This window comes from Sinohyriopsis cumingii, chromosome 1 (assembly GCF_028554795.1).
Source record: "Sinohyriopsis cumingii isolate HCF-2022 chromosome 1, ASM2855479v2, whole genome shotgun sequence".
Taxonomy (NCBI): Eukaryota; Metazoa; Mollusca; class Bivalvia; order Unionida; family Unionidae; genus Sinohyriopsis; species Sinohyriopsis cumingii.
In genome coordinates this window covers 28,395,659-28,414,330 of record NC_142961.1, presented here as the reverse complement: position 1 = coordinate 28,414,330, position 18,672 = coordinate 28,395,659, and the positions used below count along the sequence as shown (strand labels likewise).

Here is an 18,672-nt window from a genome sequence, read left to right as displayed (position 1 = left end):
CCCTGCTCATCACCTGCTGCCTTGGAGCCCCGCATGCTGCCTTGGGCACCGCACATCCTAGGGCTGGGCTTGTATTTAACATCTAATACTGATGAATGTCCCCCATATGTATCAAGTCTATTTAACATGTAATATTGATGAACATTCCCCATAGGTATCAAGTCTATTTAATATATAATAATGGTAAATGTCTCCCATATGTATTGGATCTATTTAATATCTAATACTGATGAATGTCCCACGTATGCTATGTACCCAGTCTATTCAGAATCTAATAAAGATTGATGAATGGCCCCCAGGTCCATATTAGCACCATCATTGATGGACAAAGGACACATGCCTTGGGATTAGTAGACATAACAGCTGTATACACTAAAGACATAAAACAGTATAATTACTGTAGCTTTGTGGAGTCATTGCTGTTGTATGCACTTGCTATTTCCACATAGTACATGATAGACAGGATCTGGAGGCTGTTCCTTGTTACATCAACCAAATCATACCTGAAAATATCAAAATGGCAAAAATCCATGTATCAGGACTTTCCACTAGCAAAACTTCAATTCAGTCTAATACTGGAGCTGGGGAGGCTGGAAATCAACATTCCGTATAAATTCTGCCAGTGATATTTTATATAATGCAGTCATCTAAAACTTGACACTATAATCAGCCATGTAATTTGCTCACTTATTTTACCATAAATCTGCAATTTACTTGGGCAAAAGAATGTGAAGATAAAACAAGTATAAAAATAACAACAAGTATATAAAGGTGTATCATAATTTTGGCTGAAAAGCAATATTCCTCAGTAGAGTCACACAGTGGAAAGAAATGTTAGGAGGATGGGCAATCAGGGGCCATAACTCTTCTAAATGGAAATGTGGAGCAAGTGAAATTAAACTCATTCAAGGTCTTGTCAATATAAAACTGCAAGCCAAATATGGTTCAGAGCCAACACAACTAAATAAAATTATGTTATGGAAACCAAAGTAAGAAGGAAATGCAATCAAGGACCATAACTCCTGTATGTGTGTGTGATTTGGATTTTTAATGTAGTTTTAACAATTTTTCATTGATATCACTACGATATCTGCAGTGTGGCAGTTTATAGTGATGCCTAGCACTGCGGCATCATGTTCGAGATATGTAGCATGATGTCTCACCCAGTCACATTATCCTGACACCAGGCTGACTAGTCCTAACACTAACCTCTTAATGCTGAGTGCCAAGCAAGGCAGCTGTTAGTGCCATTTTTGTAAGTCTTTGGTATGACTCAGCTGGGGATCAAACCCACGACGTCCCACCATAACTCCTGTAAATGATGCTGTAGATTGATGGAAATTAAAATAATTGTTAAGATATGAAATTTATTGTGAAGCAGCACAACTATTCAAATTGGGCTTATGAGACAATGCACATATAAAACTGTATGAAGTCAACAATTTTATGAAACACAGAAGGAGATGATGGTAATTTGATATGTGTTCACTGAAAGACCATGCATACTGATTTTTGTGCATTATGTAGAATATCATTCTCACATACATAATCATCCTATATCTATAATAATTGCCTTAAATCTGCATTAGATGGACCTTTCAAAGATGTATCATCAGCAAAACAAAACTTGTTAAGAAATAAATAGCTTACTGGCAAATGTAGTTCCAGTCAACATATGATTTAAATAGTCTATAAATATATTAAATAAAAAAGATGAAAGACCATCTCCCTGTCTCACTCCATTGGAAAGATGGAAAAAATTAGATACTGCTCTTCCCCACACATAATCCAACAATTTGCCAATGCAGTTAACAAGGGTATAAAATATACAGATAGGTATTTGATTCTCAAGTAACTTTTAAAAAAAGTCTGATGACTGACCATATTCAATGCTTCACAAGCATCTACAAAACACAGGGCCACCATGTTTTAAATAATAATACACAGTTTCTTTAAAACTATAGTGGCATAAGCCTGTTGAGTGTTGTTTCTTAAAACCATAATGGCTTAAGTTAGTTCAGTACTGTTTGGGACAAATTAATTGACAAACAGACAGTTAAATATTATAATCATTAAAAAAAAAACATTAAGTCTGAATCTGACATTTATAATGTTCTATATATGAATAATCTGACCATAGACATTTTCTCTGCTATTGTTTAGGTATCACACATTGACTGGATCACTTAGAGAAAAAAAAACTATACCTTCTTCTGGCAAGGATAAAACCCAGAAAAAATGACATTATGTAGTTGGCTTTGCAGTCAAATACACACTCCTGGGGATGACTGAACTTTTCACAAACAGGTGAGAGAGTGTTTTTGGTACTGTGCCTGTCAACTTTAGAGGGCCCTGTAAACCTTGTCACCTCTACACTCCACTCATCCTCCGAAACAAAGAACCAGTTTTACAATGAACTCAAGGCCACCATCAATGGAATCCTGAAACATGAACACTAGTATCTAATAGGGGACATTAACATAATAGTAGGTACTGATCATGACTATGGTCCACCTGTCTTAGACATCATGGCACTAGGAAGATGAACAAAAACAAGCAGAGACTACTTGAACTTTGCTCCTACCATGACCTCTACATCACAAACCCATAATACCAGACCAAGCCTCAATACAAGGTGTCATGGGGACGTCCCAATCTGGCCAATATAACCAAGTGGATCTGATTATCGCCAAGTGCACCAGTCTCAACAGTGTCCATATCAATCACACTCACCATAGTAATGAATGGGATATGGGTCATTCCTTGACATGCAGTAAGGTTAGGCCTCAACCAAAACAAGTGAACTGCTTGAAACACAAAGGAATCCCCCACATCAAAGCTAGCACCAAAGCTGACTTTCTGTAATCACAGCTGTAAAATGATGCCATGCAATAAGCTTTCTACTTCAGCAGCCCTAGTAATGTTTCTAGCAGAAATGGAAGCTACTGAAAGCACAGCCATGTATTTGCCAAAAAGCAGAACAAGACCAATGATTGGTTTAAGGCAAGCTCTAGTGAAATATTCTCATTCATTCAGGCCAAATTCATTGCCCCTCCCAACCAAAAGAATGCCCCAAGTCGGACTTTACATGCAATGAGAGCTGCCAGAAGAAATGTGCAACAGACTGCAAGATGCTGTGCCAGTGACAATTGGCAGCTGCTATGCCAGAGTATCCAGACAATGGCAGATACAGGCAACATCTGAGGCATGTACAGTGGGATAAAGGCAATAGATCTAACTTCAAATAAGATAGCCCCTCAAAAAAAGCTTCTGGGTACAACATTAATGAGCATGACAAGCAGATGGCACACTGGTAAGAATACAACTCAGCACTGTACTCCATGGAAAACACTGTCAATGATACCATCCTCAATGCCATAGGGTTGAATACTGCTCAGAGCTGTACTCCCTGCAAAATATTGTCAATGATAAAACCTCAATGCCATTGAAAGCCTGCTTATCTTAGATAATGAATCAACTGTTAACAAGCTCGGCAAGGCCATAGATAGTCTACCTAATGGAAAGTCTTCTGGAAAAGATTGCACATCACCAGAAGCCATGAAATGTGGAAAAATAATCCTAGTCCAACACCTGCATGATCTCCTTTGACTATGCTGGAATAAGAGCAAAGTACCACAAGATATGAGAGACATTCATCATCACTCTCTACCGAAACAAGGGCAACAAAAACCACTGCAACAACTATCACAACATTATCATGCAGAGCAACATAGGCAAGATGTTTGCTCAAGCTGTCCTGAACTAATTTCAGACCTTTGTTAACTGAATCTACCCTGAGTAAAAATGCAGTGCAGAGTACTTAGGTTGACCAACAACATGATTTTCTCACTTAGACAACTGCTGGGAAGACAACTCTACATGGCCTTCAACACATAAAGGCCTTTGAACTTGTCAGCAGAAGTGGATTGTTCAAGCTGCTAGATAAGATCAGACCAAGGCAAATCAGTAGTATCCATTCTTTCCATGAAGACATGCATGGCACAGTGCATTCTGACAGCTCAACTCTGAGGCTTTTGAGATATGTAGCAGAGTCAAGCAGGGGTGTGTTGTTGCCCCTATCCTTTTCAGGATCTTCTTTATCCTGCTAAAACTAAACCTTTGGTTCATCAGCTGAAGGAATCTACCTTGACAAATGGTCAGATGGAAAACTGTACAACCTCACACGACTCTGAGCCAATACCAAGATCTGCAAAGTTCCGATCCATGACCTACTACTTGCATGAGACTCTGACTCGGATAGCTTAAGTGGTAGAACGCCAGGCTTTAGGTAGATCAAGGTTTGAACCCCTATCCAGCCATGCACACTTTTTAAATTTAGGTTTCTTAGCAGCAGTGGTATAGGCTAAGACCTTTCAGATATAACATTCTTCAGGTGTAATAGACTTCAGGTGTGATAGTTTAAGGTGTAATAGACTTCAGATGTGATATAATTTAGATGCAATAGTGTTCAGGTATAATAGTCTTCAGGACTGATAGTTTTACGTTGTACCAGGCATTAGTTCTGAAAATCTTTAGGTGTGATAGTGTTCAGGTGCAATAGTCTTCAGGTGTGATAGTCTTTAGGTGTAGTCGTCTTCATTATTCATGTGTGATAGTGTATAGGTTTAATAGTCTTCAATGTGATAGTCTTTAGGCATAATAGTCTTCAGGTGTAATAGTCTTCATTATTCACATGTGATAGTCTTTAGGTTTAATAGTCTTCAAGCTTGATAGTAATTAGGTATAACAGACATCAGGTGTTATAGTCTTTAGGTGTAATAGTCTTCAGGTGTAACAGTCTTCAGTGGGAGGTTTTAGGTATAACAGACTTTATGTGTGAAAGTCATTAGGTGTAACAGACTTCAGGTGTGATAGTCTTTATGTGTAATGATCTTCATATGTGGTGCAACAGCCTTTCACTCTGAGTTGAAAAATGGTAATTCCAGCTAATCAAGCAACCAAATTGTTTCCCAATGGCAGGAGAAATGTATTTATGGGTAACATCATTGAATATCAGCTCAAGTAACATAGGTGGTAGAGGATCAGACTAGATCCAGGTTCAAACCCCAGTTCGATTGTGCACATTGTTTTTTTCTGTGACACTACAAATATACAAAATCTAAATGTATTCTGCTGTATTAAACCATTTTGCTACTTGCAGTAGTAACAGAAGATTGTCTGGCATCCTATAAAACGTGTGTGCCTGGACATAATAGATGATGTGAATTTTAAAACTTGATTCAAAAAGTGCCAGGATAAAAGAGAATATAAGCTGAAGGTCAGTTCCTTACCTGAAGAGAGTATTATTCTGCAGACTGGCACTGGCTGAAGCTTTTACCAGATAACTCCAGGCTTGGTAAAGGTCAGATGTATTGTACCATATCTACAATAACATCCATATGGACAAGTTAAACAAATACTAGTGACAAAACAATTTCTGCAGAATATATTTTGTGATAGAAATACCTGTATATCATTAAAATATATAAATAAACTGCTGGAAGTATATGCTTGCTTTGTGGCAGAGACACATGTATATTCTCATATCAAAAGTATTTCAACAATCTTTCTGCCACATGTAGTCTGTCTAAGCACACACCAACTTTGTGAAGCCAGAGATGCATACACTGACCTTGTATACATAGCATGTAGGCCTCTCTGAAAGATGCCTAGATGTCACTGGAAACACTGATGCTATCTTGCTGTGAATGATTGTCATGTACTATCATCAGGCAGAAAATTTATCAAATTTTCTCCACACATGTCTGGGTTCTGTGCTAGCCACATCATGGTTAGAATGTTGTTGTTACATTTCCAATGCATCATGTATCTAGAAGTAAGGGTTGGTGGGTATATTATCATTCTGAAATATCTTGATGACAGCTGGCACAAGTTTTCTTCAAGAACAGCTAGAACAAATTTATAGTTTATATTGTTATTTACTGAGATAAAGGTGCCCATGCCATTGTACATGAACCAACCCCAAAATGTGACACTTGCAAAACATGAAGGTTTGTACCATTCTGTTCTCCAAGACATCGTGGGGCCAATTTCTCCTTATCTCAACACAAAAAATGTATCCTGCTGTCTTTACTAATCACTATCAGAATTTGTCTGAGAATATTGAACCTTTCCAATAATTTATATACAGTCATATGCAATTTAGAACAAAACCATGGCACAATTTTCCTCTACTGATCTTATTTTCTATGATTTTTCAAAATTCTATTCACAGTTGATTCAGATAATTTCCAAGGTGTACTGTCATTAATAGTATTTGTAAAGTCTATTAAAGATTTCCTGAGCATGCTTTTAACAATATCTAACAGGTGATGGCCAATCCAGTATCACTTTTCTAAGGTCTCCCACCTTATGGCCTATTTTATATTGAATTACTAGTTTTATTACTACTTTGAAATTTTGCATAGTAAAGTGATTTCTTCCAAATATTTCTTGAATTTTTGGACCACTAAAGCTCTCCCTGAATACCAGAACTATTTTTTTTTCTCCGCTTGCTTTTCCTTTCTAACTATTTTCATTTGCAGACAACATGCAAATAACAGAGATATAATTCTACTTTTGCAAAGGGAAAAATGGAGACGACTTACCAAATCTGCCAATAACAAAGAATCTGGGTATTTTCATTGCCAATATGTTTTTATTCCCAAGAGAAAGTGTGCATTGCTGAAAGCATCAATAACAGCAGCCATTTTGTTGAAATACTTTTGGGTGTAAATGTATAGGTATTCGTGCAGCATATGTAACAAAATATTAAGAAAATATTACCAAAACTGTATGAATTTAAAAATAGTAAGAAAATATTACCAAAACTGTATGAATTTAAAAATATTAAGAAAATATTACCAAAACTGTACGAATTTAAAAATATTAAGAAAATATTACCAAAATATTTTGAATTTCTATAAACTGTATTACCTCTAACCTTTGGCTCTGGGGAATATTCTTTGGGCTGGACATGATAAATAATATATCACATTAATGAGATGAAACATTTCTTCTCTTCTTCCCTTTCAATGTTGGCAGCTACACTGATCTTTTGTATGGAATGGTATGAGTAAAGTTAAATCTTAAAAAATACTAAAATATTCCCCTATTGTGAATTGATATGCACTTGTAAAAAGTTTCTTTAAGTTTTGCATTATAATAGGCAATGCTATCAATTCAAAAGATACTTGTTTGCAACCAAAGTATCTCATAACTGAATTTATGGAACTCTGAAAATGAATGCATGCCATCACCTCATCTCAGCTAATAAACATACCCCAAAAACTGTGAAGTATGCTTGCCACAAAAACAAGATATTACAGAGAGTAGGCCTAAGATGGCCTACTCTTACAGATTTTTACTGACATATTTGGACCATAAAATAAGCCTTTAAAATTGGCCAACCTTTACAATAAGCCAAGTATCACTTGCATTTTAACAGGACAAGCTCAGATTACATTTAGATTTTAAAGTATGTACAAGCGGCATACTTATAATTTGTGCTATATGATTTCCTGTATGCCATGTTTCTAATTCAGGATGGTATAGAATATAATTATGTACAGTTAAATGCTATGTTTCTAATTCAGGATGGTATAGAATATAATTTTGTACAGTTAAATGCCATATTTCTAATTTAGGATGGTATGGAATATAATTATGTACAGTTAAATGATGTGTTTCTAATTCAGGATGGTATAGAATATAATTATGTACAGTTAAATGTTGTGTTTCTAATTCAGGATGGTATAGAATATAATTATGTACAGTTAAATGTTGTGTTTCTAATTCAGGATGGTATAGAATATAATTATGTACAGTTAAATGCCATGCTTCTAATTCAGGATGGTATAGAATATAATTATGTACAGTTAAATGATGTGTTTCTAATTTAGGATGGTATAGAATATAATTATGTACAGTTAAATGCTATGTTTCTAATTTAGGATGGTATAGAATATAATTATGTACAGTTAAATGTTGTGTTTCTAATTCAGGATGGTATAGAATATAATTATGTACAGTTAAATGTTGTGTTTCTAATTCAGGATGGTATAGAATATAATTATGTACAGTTAAATGCCATGTTTCTAATTCAGGATGGTATAGAATATAATTATGTACAGTTAAATGATGTGTTTCTAATTTAGGATGGTATAGAATATAATTATGTACAGTTAAATGCTATGTTTCTAATTCAGGATGGTATAGAATATAATTTTGTACAGTTAAATGCCATGTTTCTAATTCAGGATGGTATAGAATATAATTATGTACAGTTAAATGTTGTGTTTCTAATTCAGGATGGTATAGAATATAATTATGTACAGTTAAATGCCATGTTTCTAATTCAGGATGGTATTGAATATAATTATGTACAGTTAAATGATGTGTTTCTAATTTAGGATGGTATAGAATATAATTATGTACAGTTAAATGATGTGTTTCTAATTTAGGATGGTATAGAATATAATTATGTACAGTTAAATGCTATGTTTCTTATTCAGGATGGTATAGAATATAATTTTGTACAGTTAAATGCCATGTTTCTAATTCAGGATGGTATAGAATATAATTATGTACAGTTAAATGATGTGTTTGTAATTCAGGATGGTATAGAATATAATTATGTACAGTTAAATGATGTGTTTCTAATTTAGGATGGTATAGAATATAATTATGTACAGTTAAATGATGTGTTTCTAATTCAGGATGGTATGGAATACATGTGTGATTTGCGTGTGTGTGTGTGTGTGTGTGATTTAGATTTTTAATGTAGTTTTAACAATTTTCCAGTCATATCACTACAATGTCTGCAGTGTGGCAGTTTAATGTGATGTCTAGTACATGTACTGGGGCATCATGTTGCAGACATGTAGCATGATGTCCCACCCAGTCACATTATCCTGATACCAGGCTGATCAGTCTGAACACTAACTTCTTAATGCTGAGTGTCTAGCAAGGCAGCTATTAGTACCATTTTTAGAAGTCTTTGATATGACTTGGCTGGGGTTCAAACCCATGACCTCCCACATCCGGGGCAGATGCTCTAATCACTAGGCCACTGGAGTGGTGGTACACTAATTCAGGATGGCATAGAATATAATTACGTACAGTTATGGTAAATGCCATGTTTCTAATTCAGGATGGTATAGAATATATGTACAGTAAATTGCTCTTATAAATAATCTCATGGAATCCAAAATCATTTCTTGTGTTTAGTTCCTGTTATAATGTGCACATTATGCACCAAGGGGTATGTGAATTCACTAGGTATTAAATGTATACATAAGGTATGTGAATTCACTAGGTATTAAATGTATACATGGAGTATGTGAATTCACTAGGTATTAAATGTATACATAAGGTATGTGAATTCACTAAGTATTAAATGTATACATAAGGTATGTAAATTCACTAGGTATTAAATGTATACATGGAATATGTGAATTCACTAGGTATTAAATGTACACATGGGGTATGTGAATTCACTAGGTATTCAATGTATACATGGGGTATGTGAATTCACTAGGCATTCAATGTACACATGGAGTATGTGAATTCACTAGGTATTCAATGTACACATGGGGTATGTGAATTCACTAGGTATTCAATGTATACATGGGGTATGTGAATTCACTAGGTATTAAATGTATACATAGGGTATGTGAATTCACTAGGTATTAAATGTACACATGTATATGTGAATTCACTAGGTATTCAATGTATACATGGGGTATGTGAATTCACTAGGTATTCAATGTACACATGGGGTATGTGAATTCACTAGGTATTCAATGTATACATGGCATATGTGAATTCACTAGGTATTAAATGTACACATGGGGTATGTGAATTCACTAGGTATTAAATGTACACATGGGGTATGTGAATTCACTAGGTATTAAATGTACACATGGGGTATGTGAATTCACTAGGTATTAAATGTATACATAAGGTATGTGAATTCACTAGGTATAAAATGTATACATAAGGTATGTGAATTCACTAGGTATTAAATGTATACATGGAATATGTGAATTCACTAGGTATTAAATGTACACATGGGGTATGTGAATTCACTAGGTATTCAATGTATACATGGGGTATGTGAATTCACTAGGTATTCAATGTACACATGGAGTATGTGAATTCACTAGGTATTCAATGTACACATGGGGTATGTGAATTCACTAGGTATTCAATGTATACATGGGGTATGTGAATTCACTAGGTATTCAATGTATACATAGGGTATGTGAATTCACTAGGTATTAAATGTACACATGGGGTATGTGAATTCACTAGGTATTCAATGTATACATGGGGTATGTGAATTCACTAGGTATTCAATGTACACATGGGGTATGTGAATTCACTAGGTATTCAATGTATACATGGGGTATGTGAATTCATTAGGTATTCAATGTACACATGGGGTATGTGAATTCACTAGGTATTCAATGTATACATGGAGTATGTGAATTCACTAGGTATTAAATGTATACATGGGGTATGTGAATTCACTAGGTATTAAATATATACATGGGGTATGTGAATTCACTAGGTATTAAATGTATACATGGGGTATGTGAATTCACTAGGTATTAAATATATACATGGGGTATGTGAATTCACTAGGTATTCAATGTATATATACGGGTATGTGAATTCACTAGGTATTAAATGTATACATGGAATATGTGAATTCACTAGGTATTAAAAAATATATATAGGGTATGTGAATTCACTAGGTATTAAATGTATACATAAGGTATGTGAATTCACTTGGTATTAAATGTATACATGGAATATGTGAATTCACTAGGTATTAAATGTATACATGGGATATGTGAATTCACTCGGTTATGCTACACAGAGTGTGTTGATTCACTACTTATTAAACATATACATCTGTTGTACATATATTCATCCTAACCATGGTTTACTTTATGTGTAATCCATAGCTGCCAACCCTCACGATTTTGGCGTGAATTTCATGACTTTTTCAGCGATTTATGGATTCATGCCACATGCAAAAACATCAGGGATTGCCCAATTCTCAATTATTTTTAATCTTTAATAAAATAACTGATTTCCTGTTAAGCGCTAGTCGTGATATCAGCAGTTGCCGAAATGGTCCGGTACTGCTTGTCGCGATATTAGTGAAACTATAGCTGATTGGCACAGTTGGCCTGGTAGCAAGAATTTTAGCATATTTTAATCTATATGTATAAGATTAGTTTTACAAATGCCTAACCAGAATTTTGCTCCACACATGCACCGCAAACACTGATTTGAATTACCATTCAGCATCACATCTTGATAATGTCTTCACCAACAAGGACAAAGAAATGTATTGCACAAAAAGTGAAGTTTAGTTTGGAATATACCAAAAACTGGCCATGCAATCAGCCATCAAACACCAATATAAACAAATTTTAGCATTGGGCATGGTGGCAGAGATGATGTGAGGAATCATATTGGTAGCAAAAAGCACAAAGAAGTTGGGAAAATTAAGAACTTGCAGCAGATTCCAGCTCTCTAATATTTTAAGCCATCAACAGAAGACTTGCAATCTACCAACGCTGAAGCATTGTTTGTGAGTTTTCTTGTTCGACACAATCTACCTTTATCAGCTGGAGACCATGCTAAACATTTGTTCCGACAAATATTCCCGGACTCGAAGATTGCTTCACAAATTCATGGCAAAATTCACTAATTGTTATCCCTATTTTCACTAACTGTAAGCCTGGAGGATTGGCAGCTATGCTGATCATAAACTATATATATATATAGTTATATTTTTGTTGTACACTATACCAAAGATGCCATATTTAATGCTACAATAGTAAACTATATTGTTAATAAACACAAAACACAGCAGATTTTATTCACAGGACTGAATGACATGCATTAAGACTCAAGTCCATTGAATGGCATGCATTAAATACATCAGTCTTTTGAATGGCATGCATTAAGACATCAGTCTATTGAATGGCATGCATTAAGACATTAGTCCCTGAATGGCATGCATTAAGACATCGTTCCATTTAATGGCATGCATTAAGACTGAAGTCTATTGAATGGCATGCATTAAGACTAAAGTCTATTGAGTAGCATACATTAAGACTGAAGTCCATTGAAAGACATGCATTAAGACTATAGTCCAAGCTTCATTGTCATCAAATGATGTTGGAACATTCAAATATTAAACATCACCATGTGCAATGGCATATGATGGAGAAAATCGGTGCATTACACAAAAGAAATGTTATATCCAAATACTTTGTTGCAATTCACATCAGTTTTCAAATAAAGAATATATGAAAATCTTGTTGTACATGGAACACAGCAATATTTCAGAATCAGAACATCTCTATATATCAGTCATACTGTAGAACTTTCAAACACTCGTGGTCAATTAATTGGTCATTAAGAACATTTTTAAAGCAGTAGATAAAATCATCTATATTTGTTTGTATTGTTTTTATGATTCTTTGTAAATGTGTATCAATAGTCAGTTGCTGGATAAGGGGCATTGTTCTTTCTAAATGTGTATCAATAGTCAGTTGCTAGATAAGGGGCATTGTTCTTTCTAAATGTGTATCAATAGTCAGTTGCTGGATAAGGGGCATTGTTCTTTCTAAATGGGTATTAATAGTCAGTTGCTAGATAAAGGGCATTGTTCTTTCTAAATGTGTATCAATAGTCAGTTGCTAGGTAAGGGCATTGTTCTTTCTAAATGTGTATCAATAGTCAGTTGCTGGATAAAGGGCATTGTTCTTTCTAAATGTGTATCAATAGTCAGTTGCTAGATAAAGGGCATTGTTCTTTCTAAATGTGTACCAATAGTCAGTCACTGGATAAGGGGCATTGTTCTTTCTAAATGTGTATCAATAGTCAGTGCTGGATAAGGGGCATTGTTCTTTGTAAACATGTATCAATAGTCAGTTGCTAGATAAAGGGCAGTGTTCTTTCTAAATGTGTATCAATAGTCAGTTGCTAGGTAAGGGCATTGTTCTTTCTAAATGTGTATCAATAGTCAGTTGCTGGATAATGGACAGTGTTCTTTCTAAATGTGTATCAATAGTCAGTTGCTACGTAAGGGCATTGTTCTTTCTAAATGTGTATCAATAGTCAGTTGCTAGATAAAGGGCATTGTTCTTTCTAAATGTGTATCAATAGTCAGTCACTGGATAATAGGCAGTGTTCTTTCTAAATGTGTATCAATAGTCAGTCACTGGATAATGGGCAGTGTTCTTTCTAAATGTGTATCAATCGTCAGTTGCTAGGTTAGGGCATTATTCTTTCTAAATGTGTATCAACAGTCAGTTGCTAGATAAAGGGCATTGTTCTTTCTAAATGTGTATCAATAGTCAGTTGCTACGTAAGGGCATTGTTCTTTCTAAATGTGTATCAATAGTCAGTTGCTAGATAAAGGGCATTGTTCTTTCTAAATGTGTATCAATAGTCAGCTGCTGGATAAAAGGCCTTGTTCTTTCTAAATGTGTATCAATAGTCAGTTGCTAGATAAAGGGCATTTTTCTTTCTAAATGTGTATCAATAGTCAGTTGCTAGATAAAGGGCATTGTTCTTTCCAAATGTGTATCAATAGTCAGTGCTGGATAAGGGGCATTGTTCTTTGTAAACGTGTATCAATAGTCAGTTGCTAGATAGAGGGCAGTGTTCTTTCTAAATGTGTATCAATAGTCAGTCACTGGATAATGGGCAGTGTTCTTTCTAAATGTGTATCAATAGCCAGTTGCTAGGTAAGGGCATTGTTCTTTCTAAATGTGTATCAATAGTCAGTTGCTGGATAAAGGGCATTTTTCTTTCTAAATGTGTATCAATAGTCAGTTGCTAGATAAAGGGCAGTGTTCATTCTAAATGTGTATCAATAGTCAGTTGCTAGATAAAGGGCAGTGTTCTTTCTAAATGTGTATCAATAGTCAGTCACTGGATAATGGGCAGTGTTCTTTCTAAATGTGTATCAATCATCAGTTGCTAGGTAAGGGCATTATTCTTTCTAAATGTGTATCAATAGTCAGTTGCTAGATAAAGGGCATTGTTCTTTCTAAATGTGTATCAATAGTCAGTGCTGGATAAGGGGCATTGTTCTTTGTAAACATGTATCAATAGTCAGTTGCTAGATAAAGGGCAGTGTTCTTTCTAAATGTGTATCAATAGTCAGTTGCTAGGTAAGGGCATTGTTCTTTCTAAATGTGTATCAATAGTCAGTTGCTGGATAATGGACAGTGTTCTTTCTAAATGTGTATCAATAGTCAGTTGCTACGTAAGGGCATTGTTCTTTCTAAATGTGTATCAATAGTCAGTTGCTAGATAAAGGGCATTGTTCTTTCTAAATGTGTATCAATAGTCAGTCACTGGATAATAGGCAGTGTTCTTTCTAAATGTGTATCAATAGTCAGTCACTGGATAATGGGCAGTGTTCTTTCTAAATGTGTATCAATCGTCAGTTGCTAGGTTAGGGCATTATTCTTTCTAAATGTGTATCAACAGTCAGTTGCTAGATAAAGGGCATTGTTCTTTCTAAATGTGTATCAATAGTCAGTTGCTACGTAAGGGCATTGTTCTTTCTAAATGTGTATCAATAGTCAGTTGCTAGATAAAGGGCATTGTTCTTTCTAAATGTGTATCAATAGTCAGCTGCTGGATAAAGGGCATTTTTCTTTCTAAATGTGTATCAATAGTCAGTTGCTAGATAAAGGGCATTGTTCTTTCCAAATGTGTATCAATAGTCAGTGCTGGATAAGGGGCATTGTTCTTTGTAAACGTGTATCAATAGTCAGTTGCTAGATAGAGGGCAGTGTTCTTTCTAAATGTGTATCAATAGTCAGTCACTGGATAATGGGCAGTGTTCTTTCTAAATGTGTATCAATAGCCAGTTGCTAGGTAAGGGCATTGTTCTTTCTAAATGTGTATCAATAGTCAGTTGCTGGATAAAGGGCATTTTTCTTTCTAAATGTGTATCAATAGTCAGTTGCTAGATAAAGGGCAGTGTTCATTCTAAATGTGTATCAATAGTCAGTTGCTAGATAAAGGGCAGTGTTCTTTCTAAATGTGTATCAATAGTCAGTCACTGGATAATGGGCAGTGTTCTTTCTAAATGTGTATCAATCATCAGTTGCTAGGTAAGGGCATTATTCTTTCTAAATGTGTATCAATAGTCAGTTGCTAGATAAAGGGCATTGTTCTTTCTAAATGTGTATCAATAGTCAGTCACTGGATAATGGGCAGTGTTCTTTCTAAATGTGTATCAATAGTCAATTGCTAGATAAAGGGCATTGTTCTTTGTAAATGTGTATCAATAGTCAGTCACTGGATAATGGGCAGTGTTGTTTCTAAATGTGTATCAATAGCCAGTTGCTAGGTAAGGGCATTGTTCTTTCTAAATGTGTATCAATAGCCAGTTGCTGGATAATGGGCAGTGTTCTTTCTAAATGTGTATCAATAGTCAGTTGCTAGATAAAGGGCATTATTCTTTCTAAATGTGTATCAATAGTCAGTCACTGGATAATGGGCAGTGTTCTTTCTAAATGTTTATCAATAGTCAGTTGCTAGATAAAGGGCATTGTTCTTTCTAAATGTGTATCAATAGTCAGTTGCTAGATAAAGGGCAGTGTTCTTTCTAAATGTGTATCAATAGTCAGTTGCTAGATCAAGGGCATTGTTCTTTCTAAATGTGTATCAATAGCCAGTTGCTGGATAATGAGCAGTGTTCTTTCTAAATGTGTATCAATAGTCAGTTGCTAGATAAAGGGCATTATTCTTTCTAAATGTGTATCAATAGTCAGTCACTGGATAATGGGCAGTGTTCTTTCTAAATGTGTATCAATCGTCAGTTGCTAGGTAAGGGCATTATTCTTTCTAAATGTGTATCAATAGTCAGTTGCTAGATAAAGGGCATTGTTCTTTCTAAATGTGTATCAATAGTCAGTCACTGGATAATGGGCATTGTTCTTTCTAAATGTGTATCAATAGTCAGTTGCTGGATAAAGGGCATTGTTCTTTCTAAATGTGTATCAATAGTCAGTGCTGGATAAGAGGCATTGTTCTTTGTAAACGTGTATCAATAGTCAGTTGCTAGATAAGGGCATTGTTCTTTGTAAATGTTATCAATAGTTAGTTGCTGTTTAAGGGGCATTGTTCTTTCTAAATGTGTATCAATAGTCAGTTGCTGGATAAGGGGCATTGTTCTTTGTAAACGTGTATCAATAGTCAGTGCTGGATAAGGGGCATTGTTCTTTGTAAATGTTATCAATAGTTAGTTGCTGTTTAAGGGGCATTGTTCTTTCTAAATGTGTATCAATAGTCAGTGCTGGATAAGGGGCATTGTTCTTTGTAAACGTGTATCAATAGTCAGTTGCTAGATAAGGGCATTGTTCTTTGTAAATGTTATCAATAGTTAGTTGCTAGATAAGGGGCATTGTTCTTTCTAAATGTGTATCAATAGTCAGTTGCTGGATAAGGGGCATTGTTCTTTGTAAACGTGTATCAATAGTCAGTGCTGGATAAGGGGCAGAGCTCTTGGTAAACATGTATCAATAGTCAGTTGCTAGATAAGGGCATTGTTCTTTGTAAATATTATCAATAGTCAGTTGCTAGATAAGGGCACTGTTCTTTGTAAATGTTATCAATAGTTAGTTGCTGTTTAAGGGGCATTGTTCTTTCTAAATGTGTATCAATAGTCAGTTGCTGGATAAGGGGCATTGTTCTTTGTAAACGTGTATCAATAGTCAGTTGCTAGATAAGGGCATTGTTCTTTGTAAATGTTATCAATAGTTAGTTGCTGTTTAAGGGGCATTGTTCTTTCTAAATGTGTATCAATAGTCAGTTGCTGGATAAGGGGCATTGTTCTTTGTAAACGTGTATCAATAGTCAGTTGCTGGATAAGGGGCATTGTTCTTTGTAAACATGTATCAATAGTCAGTTGCTAGATAAGGGCATTGTTCTTTGTAAATGTGTATCAATAGTCAGTTGCTAGATAAGGGCATTGTTCTTTGTAAATGTTATCAATAGTTAGTTGCTGTTTAAGGGGCATTGTTCTTTCTAAATGTGTATCAATAGTCAGTTGCTGGATAAGGGGCATTGTTCTTTGTAAACGTGTATCAATAGTCAGTTGCTGGATAAGGGGCATTGTTCTTTGTAAACATGTATCAATAGTCAGTTGCTAGATAAGGGCATTGTTCTTTGTAAATGTGTATCAATAGTCAGTTGCTAGATAAGGGCATTGTTCTTTGTAAATGTTATCAATAGTTAGTTGCTGTTTAAGGGGCATTGTTCTTTCTAAATGTGTATCAATAGTCAGTTGCTGGATAAGGGGCATTGTTCTTTCTAAATGTGTATCAATAGTCAGTTGCTGGATAAGGGGCATTGTTCTTTGTAAACGTGTATCAATAGTCAGTTGCTGGATAAGGGGCATTGTTCTTTGTAAATGTGTATCAATAGTCAGTTGCTAGATAAGGGCATTGTTCTTTGTAAATGTTATCAATAGTTAGTTGCTGTTTAAGGGGCATTGTTCTTTCTAAATGTGTATCAATAGTCAGTTGCTGGATAAGGGGCATTGTTCTTTGTAAACATGTATCAATAGTCAGTTGCTAGATAAGGGCATTGTTCTTTGTAAATGTTATCAATAGTTAGTTGCTGTTTAAGGGGCATTGTTCTTTCTAAACGTGTATCAATAGTCAGTGCTGGATAAGGGGCATTGTTCTTTGTAAATGTTATCAATAGTTAGTTGCTGTTTAAGGGGCATTGTTCTTTCTAAATGTGTATCAATAGTCAGTTGCTGGATAAGGGGCATTGTTCTTTCTAAACGTGTATCAATAGTCAGTTGCTAGATAAAGGGCATTGTTCTTTCTAAATGTGTATCAATAGTCAGTTGCTGGATAAAGGGCATTGTTCTTTCTAAATGTGTATCAATAGTCAGTGCTGGATAAGGGGCATTGTTCTTTGTAAACGTGTATCAATAGTCAGTTGCTAGATAAGGGCATTGTTCTTTGTAAATGTTATCAATAGTTAGTTGCTGTTTAAGGGGCATTGTTCTTTCTAAATGTGTATCAATAGTCAGTTGCTGGATAAGGGGCATTGTTCTTTGTAAATATTATCAATAGTCAGTTGCTGGATAATGGGCATTGTGTTTGGCCAGAGCTGTCTTAGTTGGCTTTAAATTTCCTTTTTTTGCTCATGTGACACATAGCATTTTCCATGAATGTGTTGTTGGTCAGAGTGAATGTAATAAAACATTTTAGGTCTAAACTTTTCATCATATGGAAACAAGAAACTAAAGGTGATTTAATACTATTCTTACCTTGTGATTGAGTGGGGGGATAAGGCGTGGACGGGTAGTGGGTACCACATCAGAGCTGTGACCATCAAAATTTCCGGTGTTGTTATACACACTTTTCTGGATGTAAATAGGATAAATAGATTCATGAAATAATGAACAATTGTACGATGTTTATATTGTCATTAGATACCATCAAATGTCTGTTACAGTTTATCCTGGGGGCCCCGAGTGGCCGAATGGTCTAAAGCGCTCACCATTATGGATCATTGCCATCTCACCTCTGTCTGCATCTGTTCGAGTCTCGGATTCGGCTAATGTGGTTATGTCAGAAAGCTTGCCAGTAGCTTCTCGTGGGT

General features: G+C 35.2%; 1 protein-coding gene across 3 annotated transcripts in view; it reads right to left on the bottom strand.

Moving 5' to 3' along the window:
• Nucleotides 1-18,672, bottom strand: part of LOC149806597 (alpha-N-acetylglucosaminidase-like) — a 131,126-nt gene that overhangs the window by 19,070 nt on the left and 93,384 nt on the right. For 2 of the 3 annotated variants that reach the window (XM_089955329.1, XM_089955325.1), the window contains exons 16-18: nucleotides 18,338-18,433; nucleotides 5,292-5,383; nucleotides 399-503 (exon numbers count right to left, since the gene is read on the bottom strand). In XM_089955329.1, coding sequence (XP_089811455.1) covers nucleotides 399-503; nucleotides 5,292-5,383; nucleotides 18,338-18,433 — 293 coding nt within the window. The remainder of the gene's footprint in view (nucleotides 1-398; nucleotides 504-5,291; nucleotides 5,384-18,337; nucleotides 18,434-18,672) is intronic. The other variant, XM_089955336.1, reaches the window with a different exon arrangement.